Here is a 15,078-nt window from a genome sequence, read left to right on the forward strand (position 1 = left end):
ACTAATTGATTCGATGTATATTCTAATTAAGAACATATCAAGCAAACGATATCTTTTAAAGCACTAGATTAACAAAATAAAAATAAAAATTCACCAAGAGATCGATAATTTCCTATATATCCTCATTTCTAGATTAGACTCGGAAAATTGAGTTTTGGAGAAACTTTCATGCTAACTCGATTTTGCCGCAATATATATAATGTGCGTATAACTCGTTCCTGGTTGATCCTCTTCACAAATCCTGTGTGCATCGTCGCGTCGTGAATTTTACGCTCATGACTCACTCAATGCAAGGCGGGGTGCAAGCACAACAGTACCCTTTAATTTGTAGCTTAATTGAAATAAAAATTTAATGTGTAAGGGATCGTATATATAGTATATATGTGGATTTGTGATCAAAATTATCATCATCATCTTAATTCTTAATATTTTAGTGAGGAAAAGATTGGAATTAATTAGAGCACTTTCTCGATCGTCATATCTAATTAAGGGTGTATATAGCCGTTTACGTAGGTGTACCGTGCATGTTCGTGGGGGCGAGGGTTGGTCCTTTCGACCATTTTGCTATAGCACGTCCATAAGTGAAGTCTTGTATTTTTAATTGATGAAGTTTAAAAGTTTATTTTACTTCGTCAGTTCTATAACCGTAGTTGATAACGATATATTACTTTGACATTAGTGATCATCGAAATAATTAGCGACGAAATCTATCACTAGATTTCTACTATTGATCTCTTGAAACTTATTCTCCCTAGCCAACTACTTTAATCCTTGTTCTTTGCGTTTTATAATTCACTACAAGAATCAAGACTTTTCGCGACGTGTTGTGCGGTGAGCGTCACTAAATGTTCATTTACTGACGCAAAAAAGAGTACTTAATGCGTCGCAGAAAGATAAAGGTATGTCATTCTACGATACATTCCACGTTCTCTAACTTATAATTTTGCAATTTCTCGTATTACTTTAAAAAAAATTGTGTTTTATCAAAACTTTTATTTCATTATTGCATTAAAATTAAAATTATTTTTATTAACGTAAATTTTATGATTTAATACTTTACCAGTTTTTGTATTTTATAATTATAGTTATTTTTAAAATTATATGTTGTAATTATGTTAATATTTTTTTGCAGTAAATATTCCGAATCAAAATAATTTGATACAATAATTTTAAAAAATTTGATGTAAAATATATATAAAATATTAGTCAAATGTAAAATTTGTGATTGCACCCGTTATTCCGTCTAAATGATTCTTTTTATATAAAAAGTTTCGAAATAATGATAATAATAATTTAGCGAGGCAAACTCAATTGGGGCTCTAAGCTGGAGAAGTGGAGTTAACCTCTCGCCCAAGCTGCAAAAGTGGAGTTTCTGCGATTTCATAGCTCTCGATTCTTTTTCTTTTTTTTTTTCCTGCGATTTTATGTGCTCTGTTTTTCGCTTTCTGTCGTGTCATAATACCAAATTTCGCTTGTCTTCTTTGTTACAAAGGTTTTTTTTGGGTTGCTTGTCGCTTTAAAACTTGTGAATTCTGGGAATCTAATTTGGGTGGCACATTTATTCTTTAATTAATAATTAACTAAATGTAGTTTTGTGTCAGAATTTAGATATGGTGAGGATTGGGGCTAATGGTCCTATATTAGTGTAGTTTTGTGACAGAATTTGGAGAGGTTTTTTTTTTTTTTTTTTTTTTAATAAACCAAAGTTTTAGCAGATCATAAGTTTAAGCTAATGGACCTATATTAGTGTCTTGGATACGGATTAATTATAATTAATTAACCACAGTTAATTTTAGCATATCAATATAACTGCATTGTTCCATGCTGGACAATGAAATTAATTAATCTGTCTAATTAACGAAATTTATATTTTTGAACAATGAGGTTACGTTAATTTTTCTGATTCTTATTCATTTTATGGAAATGGAGAAGATTCAAGGGAAAGATGTCTTTTACTATGCTAATCTTTTTTCGGCAGAGTTATTCCAAAAGTCACTAGTTATTTCAGATTAATGTTTGATTCAGTAGTTATAGTTATTATTATTGTTGTTGTTGTTGTTAACAACCATTGTAAACTAACGTTCAAATTTTTATGAGTTGGGTTAAATCGTAGATTAATATCACAAAGGTTATTTTGTGTTTACTTTTTACGAGAATTTCTCTCTATGTTTCTTTAACTGTGATGTTCGCATTATGATCTAGAACCTGCCTTGACCAATACTGTGATCCATATATGTAATCTTCTAGTTGTTGTTGTGTTGTAGTTCATTTTTTGGTGCCAGCCTTCGAGTGGGGCATTAACATAGCCAATTTTGTTGACTTCAACAAACTGCTAGAGAAATTTTCATATCCACAGCTCGGTTGTTTTTGTGAGCCTTCAAGATTATAGGTTGGTAATTTTAATAACAATATTTGTGTATATCTTAATTAGAATTTATGAAACTTTTATCATTTTCTTGATTTGGTAAAGTGTATGATGTATATAAAAATGTTAGTGGATTGTTTTTTAGAAGCTGATAATTTTAAATTATTTAGTAATATTGAGTAGACAGTAATGTATGAAATTTGATTGACTTTCATGACAAGTAACCTCGAGGAGAGAGTATTGGGAGTTAATTCTAAGATTTAAACATTATGGGCATTTTAGATATGAATTTGTTTGTAAAATTTTTAGAAATTAAAAAATGTAAAAGCTTTGATTCAATATTTTTGGACTTGAGGATTTCATTTTATTATAATTTTTGGGTCCTAAGACAAAAATAAATGCTCTAATTTCCTTGGATGATTTTGTGGAAAAAAATTGGGGTTGGAGAATTAGTTTAAAAGAATAATATTGTTTTATAGTCTATTTAAGGAAATTTTAGTGGATTTTAGTGATTTTTGTCTATTAATTTATTTGCTTTTAATACATTAAGTTTTTAAAGTTTGGTTTTGATATACTAATTTTTTTTAATTTATATTATTTTGATTCAATTGTTAACGTGATATTTTGATAAGTAAGTATTTATCAAAATCATGTTATCATTTTCCCATATCATCGTAACAATAACACGGAATGGTCGAAAATTTATAGTTAATATATAAAAATCAAAGTTCGAAAAACATTGAATCAAAATCCAAAATTGAACTAAGAATTTTTTTCCTTTGATTTTGCACTGGTGGACTCGAAAACAGAAAACCACGGGATATCCATTTTGAAGATACATATCAAGAAGGTGTTTGTTGTAATGTCCAAGTTGTGGTTTGGATTCTGTATGGTGTGAATGAGATGCCGATTTTTTCAACGGCAAATAATTTTTTCGCAACCTCTTTTCCCAGGCTTTTGCATTAATTGTACTCAATTCCGCAGAGCATAAGATACCAGAAGGGTAGAGCTGGAAAGCTTCTGAATGCGATGGCTCAGCGAAGTCCATAAGGTGTTTCGACAGCATTCAGTTAAATCAATAAGCTGCATATATGCTCAAGAAACTCCTGAATCACCATAGCCTCTTGCCGGTTCGGTACATTCATGGGTCAAAGATCCATTCCTCACCACCGACTTCTGCCCAGGCCTTAATCAGAAGGTCGGATAATGTATCACATTTGTGCCGCCAAAAAGAAGATTCAAAGCCTCCGCAACTGATATATTTGCCTCCATTCCCAGGGCACCCTCTGCCGGGAAGAAAATCAAACTCGGCTACGTATGTCACAGCCATCAGCTGGCTAAAATATTACTTTGATGATATTCATCCACATGTCATCCAAACCTTTTTCAATCGGGGCCTTGTGAGTGTTGTTACTTTTATTTCTTTACTGAGGTTCTTTTTCTTTTGTTTTTCTTTCAGTGCACCCCCTTAAGTTGTGCCTGCATAAGGGTATTTTTCCCAGTTTTCATTTTCTGTATGATTTGATTGCAGAGCTCATAGAATATCTTTCTACACCATGAATTACTGAAACATCGTGTATTTTTGCTGTTTATAATTTTTTCTCTGGAACTAGGGAATACAAGACCTTTTCAAAATACACAATTACCACAATAAGCTATTTTGCTTATGTTTAGAACAAAGATCTTTTGCGAATTTTTGAAATGGTTTTAACAAAGATATGCGAAAAGACAATGGGCATTCAGTAGATCTTGTAGGTTATGCAGTGCTTTGCAGCTTGATTTGCTTTACTTCTCTAGTTACACATGAAAGTTGAAGAGAATCTGCTTTTTACCAACATGCAAGAGATGCTAAAAATCTGTTTGAACTTTGAAGAATGTAGTTAAATACCCTTACTTGTTGTGAACAGGTTCATATGGAATGTCTTGATTCAAGCCACTCATCAGGATGCTGCGTAAGGCAAGCAATGCTCGCAAAGAAGGTACTATTGCTTTATGAAGCAACTGTAACTTTAAGACACTTATTGGGTGATGGAAATCTTATACTTTCGTACTATAGTTTTTCATTGTTGGAGTTCAACATTTATTATGCCGTTGCAATCATTTTTCAGTCGTATGAGTGATGTGTAGGTTAGACATAATGAGGTCATGGAGGTCGGTGCTAGAATTTCGGTGCCTGTTTCAATCGCTGAAAGTCAAATTTCCAAGAGATTTGATGTTATTCCGAGCGGGACATTGTATCCAAATGCTGATGAGATTGACTACTTGCAAAGAATTGTGAAGTACAAGGCATGTTGTTGATTAAACAATATTTCTTTTATTTCTTCTAGTCTAGTTAAATGTGAGAAGCACAAACAGTTGCAATATAGTGGATGTACTTTGTATGAAATGCTCTTTGATGGCTATTAATTTTTTTATCCATTCTCTTTTATGACACACAAATACATTGAGAGAAAAGAGACTAAACACCTTTTCAGTCTACTCTATCCAGTTCTGTTAGCCAGATACGGTTTTTCTGTTACTATGGCTATACTTGTGATGATGCTTGAATGGCCACTCTGCTGCAGTGCCATGATGTTTGTTATCTATATTGTTGATTGTGTAGCTTCAAAATTTCAGGACTCTGCTGTGTTAGTGTTAAACAAACCTCCTAAACTGCCAGTAAAGGTTGGCATTCTTGACTTTATGAACCACATTTTCTTTCAATTTGGTTTCCTTGATGCTCTTTTGCTTATGAGTTGTTAATGCATATTGCATGACATGTAATTAGGGAAACCTGCCTGTTCATAACAGCATGGATGCTTTGGCAGCTGCAGCATTGTCATATGATTATGATGAGGGCCCGAAGTTGGTGAGTTACAATGTCTTTCTTTGCTGCATGATGAAAGGGTGTCGATCAAATCTCACAATGTCATCCTGAAAATAGTATTTGGTGGTTTCTGTTATATATATCTGCTAATTCCATGTTTCATAATTTTAAATTTGTTGATTCTTAACTACTTGCTCTTTTTAGGTGCATCGTCTTGACAGGGAAAGTAGCGGCCTCCTGCTTTTTGGAAGAACAAAGGAGAGCATTTTCTATCTTCAACAGTTGTTCAATGGTGTTCGAAATGCAGACTCCATGTTTAAGGTACTACTGTTGAATCGAATCTGCCGGCCATTTAATATAGAGTTCCTGGTTGTGGATTTTTCCACGGTTTCATGCACCACACCGCATAGTAGCAATATAGGGAGTTTTACTGATTATTCTTTCTCATTCAATCTGTAATGAATTCCAAGGACTTCCTATTTATATCTGTTAATTTATGATATTCTTCAACAAAATCAAGCAATATTTTATTCACTTTCCTTTATTAAATAAATTGCAGTATCATTACTGCAGAATTAGGGGAATAATCTTTGTTTTAATTTAGAATGTTTAGGGGCTTGTTTAGTGGAGTTGATTATGATTGTATTTCCTATATATATTTGCTTATGAGATGAATAAAATAATAAATTATAGAATACAAATCTTATCATGGTATCAAAGCATTTTGATCTATAAGGGCGAAAAAAAAAAAAAGAGCGAAAAAAAACCAGCAAGCTTTTCCAGTCACCGCAAAAGACAACACTAGAAGAAAAACTCAATGGCATTCAAAGGCTTCTCTATGTCTTCACCGCCAATTTTCGATGGGGAAAATTTTCCCGTTTGGGCTGTGAAAATGAAGGCATATTTGAAGGCATTTGACCTCTGGGATGCTGTGGAAACAGGTAGAGATCCTCCACCATTGAGAGAAAATCCTACAATAGCACAAATCCATCAACACAGTGAAGAGAGCGCAAAGAAATACAAAGCTTTGGCTGCAATTCACTCGTCGATTTCAGAACCTATTTTCACAAGAATCATGAACTGTGAAACAGCGAAACAAGCTTGGGACCAATTGAAGCAAGAGTTCCAAGTGAGTGATAGAACAAGGCAAATTCAAGTTCTGAATTTGTGGAGGGAGTTTGAGATTCTTAGAATGGATGATTCTGAAACTTTGAAGGATTACACCGACAGGCTAATGAGGATCGTGAATCAACTCAGGCTTCATGGAGAAGATCTGCAGGATAGAAGAATAGTGAGTAAAGTCCTCGTAAGTGTCCCAGCGAGATTCGATGCAAAAATCTCGTCGCTGGAAGATTCGAGGGACCTCTCAACTATCACTCTGACAGAAGTAATGAATGCATTTCAAGCCATAGAGCAAAGAATGAGCATAAGGCAGGAAGAAGCATCTGAGGGAGCATTCATGGCAAGATTAAGTGAAGGTCATTCAAGTGGTGGAAAGAAGCATGCTGGAGAAAATAAAGGGAAAGAGAAGAAATATAGTGAACAAAGAGGTGGAAGAAAAGGCAAATATCCACCGTGTACTCACTGCAAAAAGAAATCGCATGCTGAAAAAACATGTTGGTTCAGACCAGATGTTCAATGCAAAGCTTGCAATCAATTTGGACATATTGCAAGGTTTTGTAAAAAGAAAGGAGAAACTATCCAGCAGGCGCAAGTGGCTGAAGATCTTGAGAAACCACTTGAGAATTTATTTGTTGTTACACATCACGCTGCCGAAAAAGAAGTAAATACATGGCTTGTCGACAGTGGCTGCTCAAACCACATGACATATGAGGAGAAAATCTTCAGAGAGTTGGACAAAAGTTATGCTTCAAGAGTTAGAGTGGGAAATGGAGCATGGGTAGATGTCAAAGGCAAAGGCACTATCAGCATCAACACTCCCGAAGGTACCAAAACTATCTCTGAAGTTTTATTTGTGCCAAACCTAAGCCAAAATTTGCTGAGTGTTGGGCAATTGATGGAAAAGAGATACGAATTACACTTCAAAAATAGGAAATGCATAATAGTTGATCAATGGGGGAATGAATTATTGACTACACATATGAGGGACAAACTTTTTCCCTTGAACTCTAATCAAACTAGTATGCATGCCTATTCCTCTATGGAAGTTAATTCAGTGCTTTGGCATAAGAGACTTGGACACTTCAGCTATCCAAATTTATGTCTATTGCATCGAAGGAACCTGGTAAATGGCTTGCCTGAAATTGCAGAAAAGAATGAATTATGTGAAGCATGTCAATTTGGTAAGCAACACAAACTGCCCTTCTCTGAAAGTAGTTGGAGAGCTGTAGAAAAATTACAGCTTATACACTCTGATGTTTGTGGGCCAATGAGTACAAAAACGTTGAATAATAGCATGTATTTTCTGTTATTTATTGATGATTACTCAAGGTTCTGTTGGGTGAGGTTTTTGAAGCAAAAATCAGAAGTATTGTGGGAATTCAAGAAGTTTAAAGCACATGTGGAGAAGGAAGTTGGCTGTCAAATTAAGATGCTTAGATCCGACAATGGAGCAGAGTATGTCTCCAAGGAATTCAAACTGTTCTGTGATAAAGAAGGAATAAAGCATCAACTTACTGTTCCATATACTCCACAACAAAATGGAGTAAGTGAAAGGAAAAATAGAACAGTAATGGAAATGGCAAGATGTCTTCTGCATGAAAAAGAATTGCCCAAAAAGTTTTGGGCTGAAGCAGTAAATATGGCAGTGTACTTACTGAATTTGCTTCCAACAAAAGCCTTAAACTTTCATGTCCCATTCGAAAAATGGTACAATAGCAAGCCTACTGTTGAGCACTTGAGGATATTTGGATGCGTGTGTTACATGCATATTCCGGAGGAGAAAAGAGACAAGCTTGACAAGAAATCAGATGTTGGGATCTTCTTGGGGTATAGCGATGTCACAAAAGGTTACAGAATTTTCAATCTCAAAACTGAAAAAATTGTTGTAAGTCGAAATGTCAAATTCGATGAAGCTGCTAGTTGGGACTGGAAAGAAAAGAAGCTGAAAACACTGAATAAAGTTCAAGCAGAAACTTTACATGATAAAGGAACTGCAATCATTGAGGAAGAAGACTCGGATGATGAGGACCAAGGTATACGAGGAACTAGATCCTTACAAGAGATTTATGAAAGATGCAATGTAGTGACACTTGAACCAGCGAACTACAATGAAGCATCAAGTCATGAAGGCTGGAGAAAAGCCATGGAAGAGGAAATCAATATGATAGAAAAGAATCATACGTTGCAGCTGGTGAAGAAACCGAATGATCAAAAGGTAATTGGTGTTAAGTGGGTTTATAGAACCAAACTGAACTCAAATGGTTCTATTAACAAACTTAAGGCAAGATTAACACCGATACTTTTGCTCCGGTGGCAAGACATGACACAATTAGACTTCTAGTAGCTCTTGCAGCAAAGCATGGATGGAAGATACATCATTTGGACGTCAAGTCAGCCTTCCTCAATGGTGTACTTGAGGAAAATATATATGTAGAGCAGCCTGAAGGTTTTACAGTCTCCGGAGAAGAAGATAAAGTCTATAAACTCATCAAGGCACTCTACGGTTTGAAACAGGCTCCACGAGCCTGGTACAGCAGGATTGATGCATATTTGTTACAAAATGGCTTGGTTAAAAGTGAAAGTGAAGCCACATTGTACACACAAAAATCTGGAAATGAGGTAAAGCTAATGATTTCTTTATATGTTGATGATCTTTTGGTGACAGGAGGAGATACAATGGCTGTAGAAAGCTTTAAAATGAAGATGGAGCAGGAATTTGAGATGTCTGACTTGGGAGAGATGGGATATTTTCTTGGAATGGAAATTATCCAATCAAGTAAAGGTATTTTCATTTCTCAAACAAAGTATGCATGGAAAATTCTGAAAAAGTTTCATATGGATAAAGCTAAACCAACAGCAACTCCTTTGGATGTAAATGAGAAGCTAGAAAAGGAAGATGGAAGTGAAAAAACAAATGCTTCGGTTTATAGAAGCATTGTTGGCAGCTTGCTATACTTATCCTCGACAAGGCCAGATATAATGTTTTCAGCAAGCTTGCTCTCAAGATTTATGTAAACTCTTACTAAAATTCATCTTGGAGTGGCTAAAAGAGTTTTGAGATACATCAAAGGGTCTACTGATTTTGGACTTTGGTTCAGCAAATTTGAAAGTGGAAACCTTCAAGGTTTTTCAGATAGCGATTGGGCTGGGAGTCTCGATGACTCAAAGAGCACATCAGGTTACTGTTTTTCTTTTGGAAGTGGAGTTTTTTCTTGGAACTCAAAGAAACAAGAAGTGGTGGCTCAATCTTCAGCAGAAGCAGAGTATATCTCAGCTGCAAATGCTGCAAATCAAACTGTTTGGCTTAGAAAAGTCTTGACAGATCTTGGTCACCCTCAAGAGCAAGCAACAACAATCTGGGTTGATAACAAATCAGCAATATCCATTGCAAAAAATCCTGTGCAACATGGAAGAACCAAGCATATTAATGTTAAATATCATGCCATACGAGAAGCTGAGAAGATTGGAGAAATAAAGCTTGAACACATCAGCTCAGAGAATCAACTTGCAGATATCCTTACTAAAGCACTTCCAAGAGCTAAGTTTCAGCTGCTACGTTCAATGCTTGGAGTCTTAAAGAAGAGTATCAAGGAGGAGTGTTAATTTATGATATTCTTCAACAAAATCAAGCAATATTTTATTCACTTTCCTTTATTAAATAAATTGCAGTATCATTACTGCAGAATTAGGGGAATAATCTTTGTTTTAATTTAGAATGTTTAGGGGCTTGTTTAGTGGAGTTGATTATGATTGTATTTCCTATATATATTTGCTTATGAGATGAATAAAATAATAAATTATAGAATACAAATCTTATCAATATCCTCTCTGATCTGCTTGATTCAAGGTTTTGAACTGTTCTAATAAGACAGTCTATCAGAGATATTGGGCATTGGTCATAGGTTCCCCGAAGCAACCAGAAGGCTTAATTTGTGCCCCGCTGACAAAGGTTGTCTCTTTGACATGACAGCGTCCTCTTGAATGCTGGATTTATACGACAAGGAGAATCACATTTCTTGTTGTTGCAGGTACTTGTAGATGATGGAGAAACTGACAGGGTTATTCTGGCTCATAACTCTGGTTTAGAAGCTTCCCAAGAGGCGATAACTGAATATCGTGTGCTTGGTCCCATGATCAATGGATGCTCTTGGATTGAGTTGTGCCCACGTACAAGCTGCAGACATCAGGTTCCGCAAAGAAAGTTGATGTCCTTTTCCTATTCTGAGTATTTGAGAATTACTTGAGTTGATAAACATTCTGCAATTACTTCACATTTTACATGTTTTACCCTTGGCGCAGTTGACTACTTTACTCGGCGATGTTTTTGATTCTGGTACAGAGGACAAAATATGCACCTTTGAGTAATTGTTACTCAGTTCTTTTTGCAGCTTCGAGTGCACTGTGCTGAGGCTCTTGGTACTCCCATAGTTGGTGACTACAGGTATGGTTGGTTCGTTCACAGAAGATGGAAGCAAATGCCCAGAGTTGATTTCGAACCGAACACTGGAGAACCTTACAGATTGAAGCGGCCTGAAGGTCTGGATGTTCAAAGAGGCAGTGTCTTATCAAAAGTTCCCCTTCTGCATTTGCATTGCAGGGAAATGGTGCTACCTAACATTGCAAAGTTAATCAATCTTAACAAGCAAAAATTCAGAAAATCTGTTGCAAACTCTGAGCAAGATTCAAAACCAGATATCCTGCGTATCGTGGCGCCAATGCCTTCTCATATGAAAATTAGTTGGAATCTAATGTCCTCCTATTTGGTTTAGAGCATGTCTGGAAATGAGCCTTATTCCCCCAATAGAATATCATAGTGACTTAGAAATATGAACTCACAATTAAAACATTAAGTTCCATACAAAATTGAAAGTTTAACCACTACATTCTATGTTACGGCTCCTCATCTTAAAACTTGAAAGGGAAATTTAGAAGTTTGGTGTTTGAGTGATGTCTCCCTCACTTTAGAATTGTGTTCAATGTATGCACGAGTGTCCATTAAAGTCGGCGAGAACTTGTACACTATATTTGTGTCGATATTCTAATGATTGTTTACTCAGGGCATCTCCAGTCTTGAACCCAATTTTTGGGTTCATTTTTGCTACATTTAGATACCGTTTGGTATCATGGATGAGATGTACGATAGATAAATAAAAACATGATGAGATATGGATAAGCAAGACATAATTATGAATAATATGTTGTTTTGTATGTTTTTTATTTTGTAAGATTATTGTGTTTATTTTCTTAATTGTCATTGTCAATTTCACACAATGTCACTTATATGACACTCATCCTCCACTAATACCATGGGTGGAGAGATATTTGTCATCAAACCTACATCTAATCTCATATCGGGCCATGAGATATCATTGGGTTAACAAAAAATGAGAGAAACATGAAATGAGTAAAAATTTGTGTCTCATCTCACTTTCATCTCATATATCAAACGGTACCTTAGAGCATGTACAAGGATGTGACGAAGTTGGTGTGGTCAAGTTGACAACTTGATCGCATGATGATGTCAGCGTTGATAACTTCATTGTGTGTTTCTACAATGGTGTGGTGATGTTATAATGGTGATGTTGAAATATTAATGTTTTTAATATATTAAATAATGTTTTTAAAACATAATAAAATACACAAATTTATAACAAATCAAAAATAAACTTAATTAAATTTAAAATTACATTAAAAATGCACATAAATATAAAAAATAAAAAAATATTTTTTAAAACATAAAAAATAATTTTAAAAGCATACATAATATTCCAAAATAAAAAAACAAACATGAAAAAAATACACATGAATTAAACTTGACAAAAATAAATTTAAAAAAATATAGTCGTTGACCTTTTTAAATATTTTTATTAATTATTCTTAAATTTTTGATTTTTTTTACAATTAATTTCATTTATTTTTAAAAAATAATGGTGGGCCCCGCGTGAAAAAAAATTAAAAAAAAAACAAACAATAGTGGTGGGCCCCGCATAAAAAATAATAGTAATAAAATGGGAGGGCTTGACCGCGCGGAGCCCCCTTACATGACCGCACGCGAAAACTTCCACGTGCGGTTTCCTCGCCCCTTGGAGGGGGCGAGGAAAAAAAGGGGCGATCAAGTTGGACTTGACCGCCCAACTTGATCGTCCCTTGGGGATGCTCTTATAGTGACATCAAAGGTTTAAAATCTTTTCTATTTTTTAAACATTTCTTCTCCAATCTTTAACCTAAAAACAATATTTTTGGGGATCTCACCATCCAATCACACGTTGATTCTATCATTTTAATTTATTTCTATTATTTTTAATTTTTATTTATATATTTAACTAAATATATATTTATAATAATCAATTTAATTTGTATAATTAATTAATTATTATTCATATATATTATTTTTTAAATAATTTAATAAATTATAAAATAAATAAAATGTCATATTATAAAAATAATACATTTTTTTATATAGGATATTATGTTGTATCTTTAAAAAATCAAAACTTTGTTTAAAAAAATATTGAAATTACGCTTAGTAGGGTGCACATATTAAAAAAAATCAATATTTTTTCTTATAAAAAGAGAAACATTTGGGGTTATCTGCGGGATCCACGCGACAGAATATGCACTTTTTACAGAAATAAACATGGTTCATAACCATTAACCCATTGCCTCCAATAGTAGTAGGTTCATTTTTGAAGTTTCATATTTTGAACTTCAATCCATAAACCTGCCATTGGAGGTGTCCTTAAAAATGTACTCGACTACAATTAATATGATGCTAAATTCAAATATGTGGTTCTCAAAAATAATATTTTAACCATATAGTGAGCGTGTCTTTTTTGAGACGATCTATCTATAAGACATGTAAATTGTAATAAATCAATATTTACAATAAAAAATTAATATTTTAACCATAAAAAATAATATTTTTTAATGGATCAATTCAAATATAGAAAACTCGTTTCGCAAAATTGATCCATGAGACTGTTTTATATGAGTTTTGGTTTATATAGATTGTATCCCAAAATTTTTAAGCTAATTATATTTAAAGTTTTAAGTTATTAATTTATGATTAACAAATTATTTATTTATTTTTATATAATTTACTAGAACATGTTTTATAATAATAAATTATTTTTATTCGTCCATTAAAATGGCAAAACAGTTACTTCATAGATTAATACATTATTTTATTTTCGAGCATAGAAGTATATATATGCAAGATATTATTTGATAAAAGTTTATTCAATAAAATGTTTTTAACATAATAAATCAAAACCTATAATTAAGCTTCATTGACATTATTTAATTCTGTCCTTGACTCTTGATAAATCATAAGTCATTTGGTACATGAGATGAAAATGGGATGAGACACAAATTTTTATTAATCTCGTGTTTCTTTCTTTTTTGTTAACTCAATGATATCTCATGGCCCGATATGACGTTAGATGTAGGCTTGATGTTAAATACCTCTCAACCCATGATATTAGTGGAGGATGTGCGTCATATAAGTGACATTGTGTGAAATTGAAAATGGTAATTAATAGATTAAACACAATAATCCTACAAAATCAAAAACATACAAAACAATATATTATTCATATCTATGTCTTGCTTATCTACATCTCATCATGTTTTTATTCATCTATCGTACATCTCATCAATGATACCAAACGGTATCTTTAAGTGCATGATTATGTTTCTAATCATACTAGATATATATTAAATATAAATATATATATATTGAGTCTTGATCCTCCGTACCTTTTCCAAAACAACTCCGATTGCCTTGAAATTTTTACGATATAATCGTCTCGAAAATGTGAATCCATTGATATATCATATGATACCAATTTCAATTTCGGTGGTCGGAATCGTGAAGATGGCCGAAAATTGCAGATTTCACCCAATTTTCGGTCATCTTCACGAGGTATCATATGATACATCATTTGATTCACATTTTCGAGACGATCCTATCGTGAAAATTTCAAAGCAATCGGAGTTGTTTTGGAACGTGGGAGCACACGGATCCCCCGCAACCTAGGGTGTGAGCTGTCCAACAAGTGATGTTCACTTCGTGTCCGACCACTAAAACTCGGTGCCGTGTTTTAGTGGTGCGAAAAATAAAAAACAAAAACAACTAAAATCCGGCGGAGACGAAGTGGATAAAAGTTTGTTGGGCAACTTAAAACTTCTCTATATATATATTTGTGTGTGTGTGCACGCGTGTATGTGTATTTGTATATTTAATTTAAAATATATGCAGATATACAGATGTAATAAATATGCTTAATGTGCATATACATAGAGCTAGACTTGGCCTCTAGGATTGAATACGAGTAGCCCTTAAAAAATGTTTGACCTTTATCTAAAGACCAAAAGCAATTAATGTCACGCCAATAATTTTACTATAAAGACAATTTAAACTCTTATCCATAAACTTTTCTGACAGCACATTAAATTTTGGAAATAAATACAAAAAAAAAAAAAAAAAAAAAAACTGGAAGGAAAATACAAAGCCACGAGCCAATTCTCCGAACTTTTTGAATGTGGACACATGCAGCATGAATTGACAGCTGTAAGTGCATGTGCATCTTGTTCATTTTATTCATGCTACCGTTGATTGTGGAGTGTGCAACATAACATCACGGAATTGATTTTCGTTTTGAAAGTACAAATACAATCTTTATTTAAATTATAATCTTTATGTATTTGTCCGCATTACAGACGAGATTTGAGTATGGGTTCAAGACATGCTTATTTCGAGCAAAAAAATTATAAAAAAAACTTT

General features: G+C 33.7%; 1 protein-coding gene across 6 annotated transcripts; it reads left to right on the forward strand.

Annotated features, from left to right (window-relative positions):
- The first annotated feature begins 1,319 nt into the window (after positions 1-1,319).
- LOC140882607 (RNA pseudouridine synthase 3, mitochondrial) lies at positions 1,320-11,462 on the forward strand. Of its 6 annotated transcripts, XM_073288701.1 has the most exons (11): positions 1,320-1,363; positions 2,265-2,389; positions 3,319-3,765; positions 4,273-4,344; positions 4,493-4,651; positions 4,982-5,029; positions 5,133-5,213; positions 5,376-5,492; positions 10,141-10,242; positions 10,322-10,480; positions 10,670-11,462. In XM_073288701.1, the coding sequence occupies exons 3-11, from the start codon at positions 3,457-3,459 to the stop codon at positions 11,060-11,062; spliced, it is 1,440 nt and encodes a 479-aa protein (XP_073144802.1). In that variant the 5' UTR covers positions 1,320-1,363; positions 2,265-2,389; positions 3,319-3,456; the 3' UTR covers positions 11,063-11,462. The 6 variants fall into 6 exon arrangements, with proteins under 6 accessions (XP_073144802.1, XP_073144803.1, XP_073144804.1 ...); XM_073288702.1 differs by lacking the exon at positions 1,320-1,363 and having other exon boundaries at positions 1,784-2,389; positions 3,350-3,765; XM_073288703.1 differs by lacking the exons at positions 1,320-1,363; positions 2,265-2,389 and adding an exon at positions 3,056-3,257 and having other exon boundaries at positions 3,350-3,765.
- The last annotated feature ends 3,616 nt before the right edge of the window (positions 11,463-15,078 follow it).

This window comes from Henckelia pumila, chromosome 2 (assembly GCF_033568475.1).
Source record: "Henckelia pumila isolate YLH828 chromosome 2, ASM3356847v2, whole genome shotgun sequence".
NCBI classification, from domain to species: Eukaryota; Viridiplantae; Streptophyta; class Magnoliopsida; order Lamiales; family Gesneriaceae; genus Henckelia; species Henckelia pumila.

Excerpts from the sequence above, each read along its gene's own strand:
- LOC140882607 (XM_073288701.1), top strand. The coding sequence starts at position 3,457 with ATGCTCAAGAAACTCCTGAATCACCATAGCCTCTTGCCGGTTCGGTAC. Across the intron at positions 4,345-4,492 it reads AAGCAATGCTCGCAAAGAAG|GTTAGACATAATGAGGTCAT; the intron begins GTACTATTGCTT and ends AGTGATGTGTAG. Across the intron at positions 5,493-10,140 it reads ATGCAGACTCCATGTTTAAG|GTTTTGAACTGTTCTAATAA; the intron begins GTACTACTGTTG and ends GCTTGATTCAAG.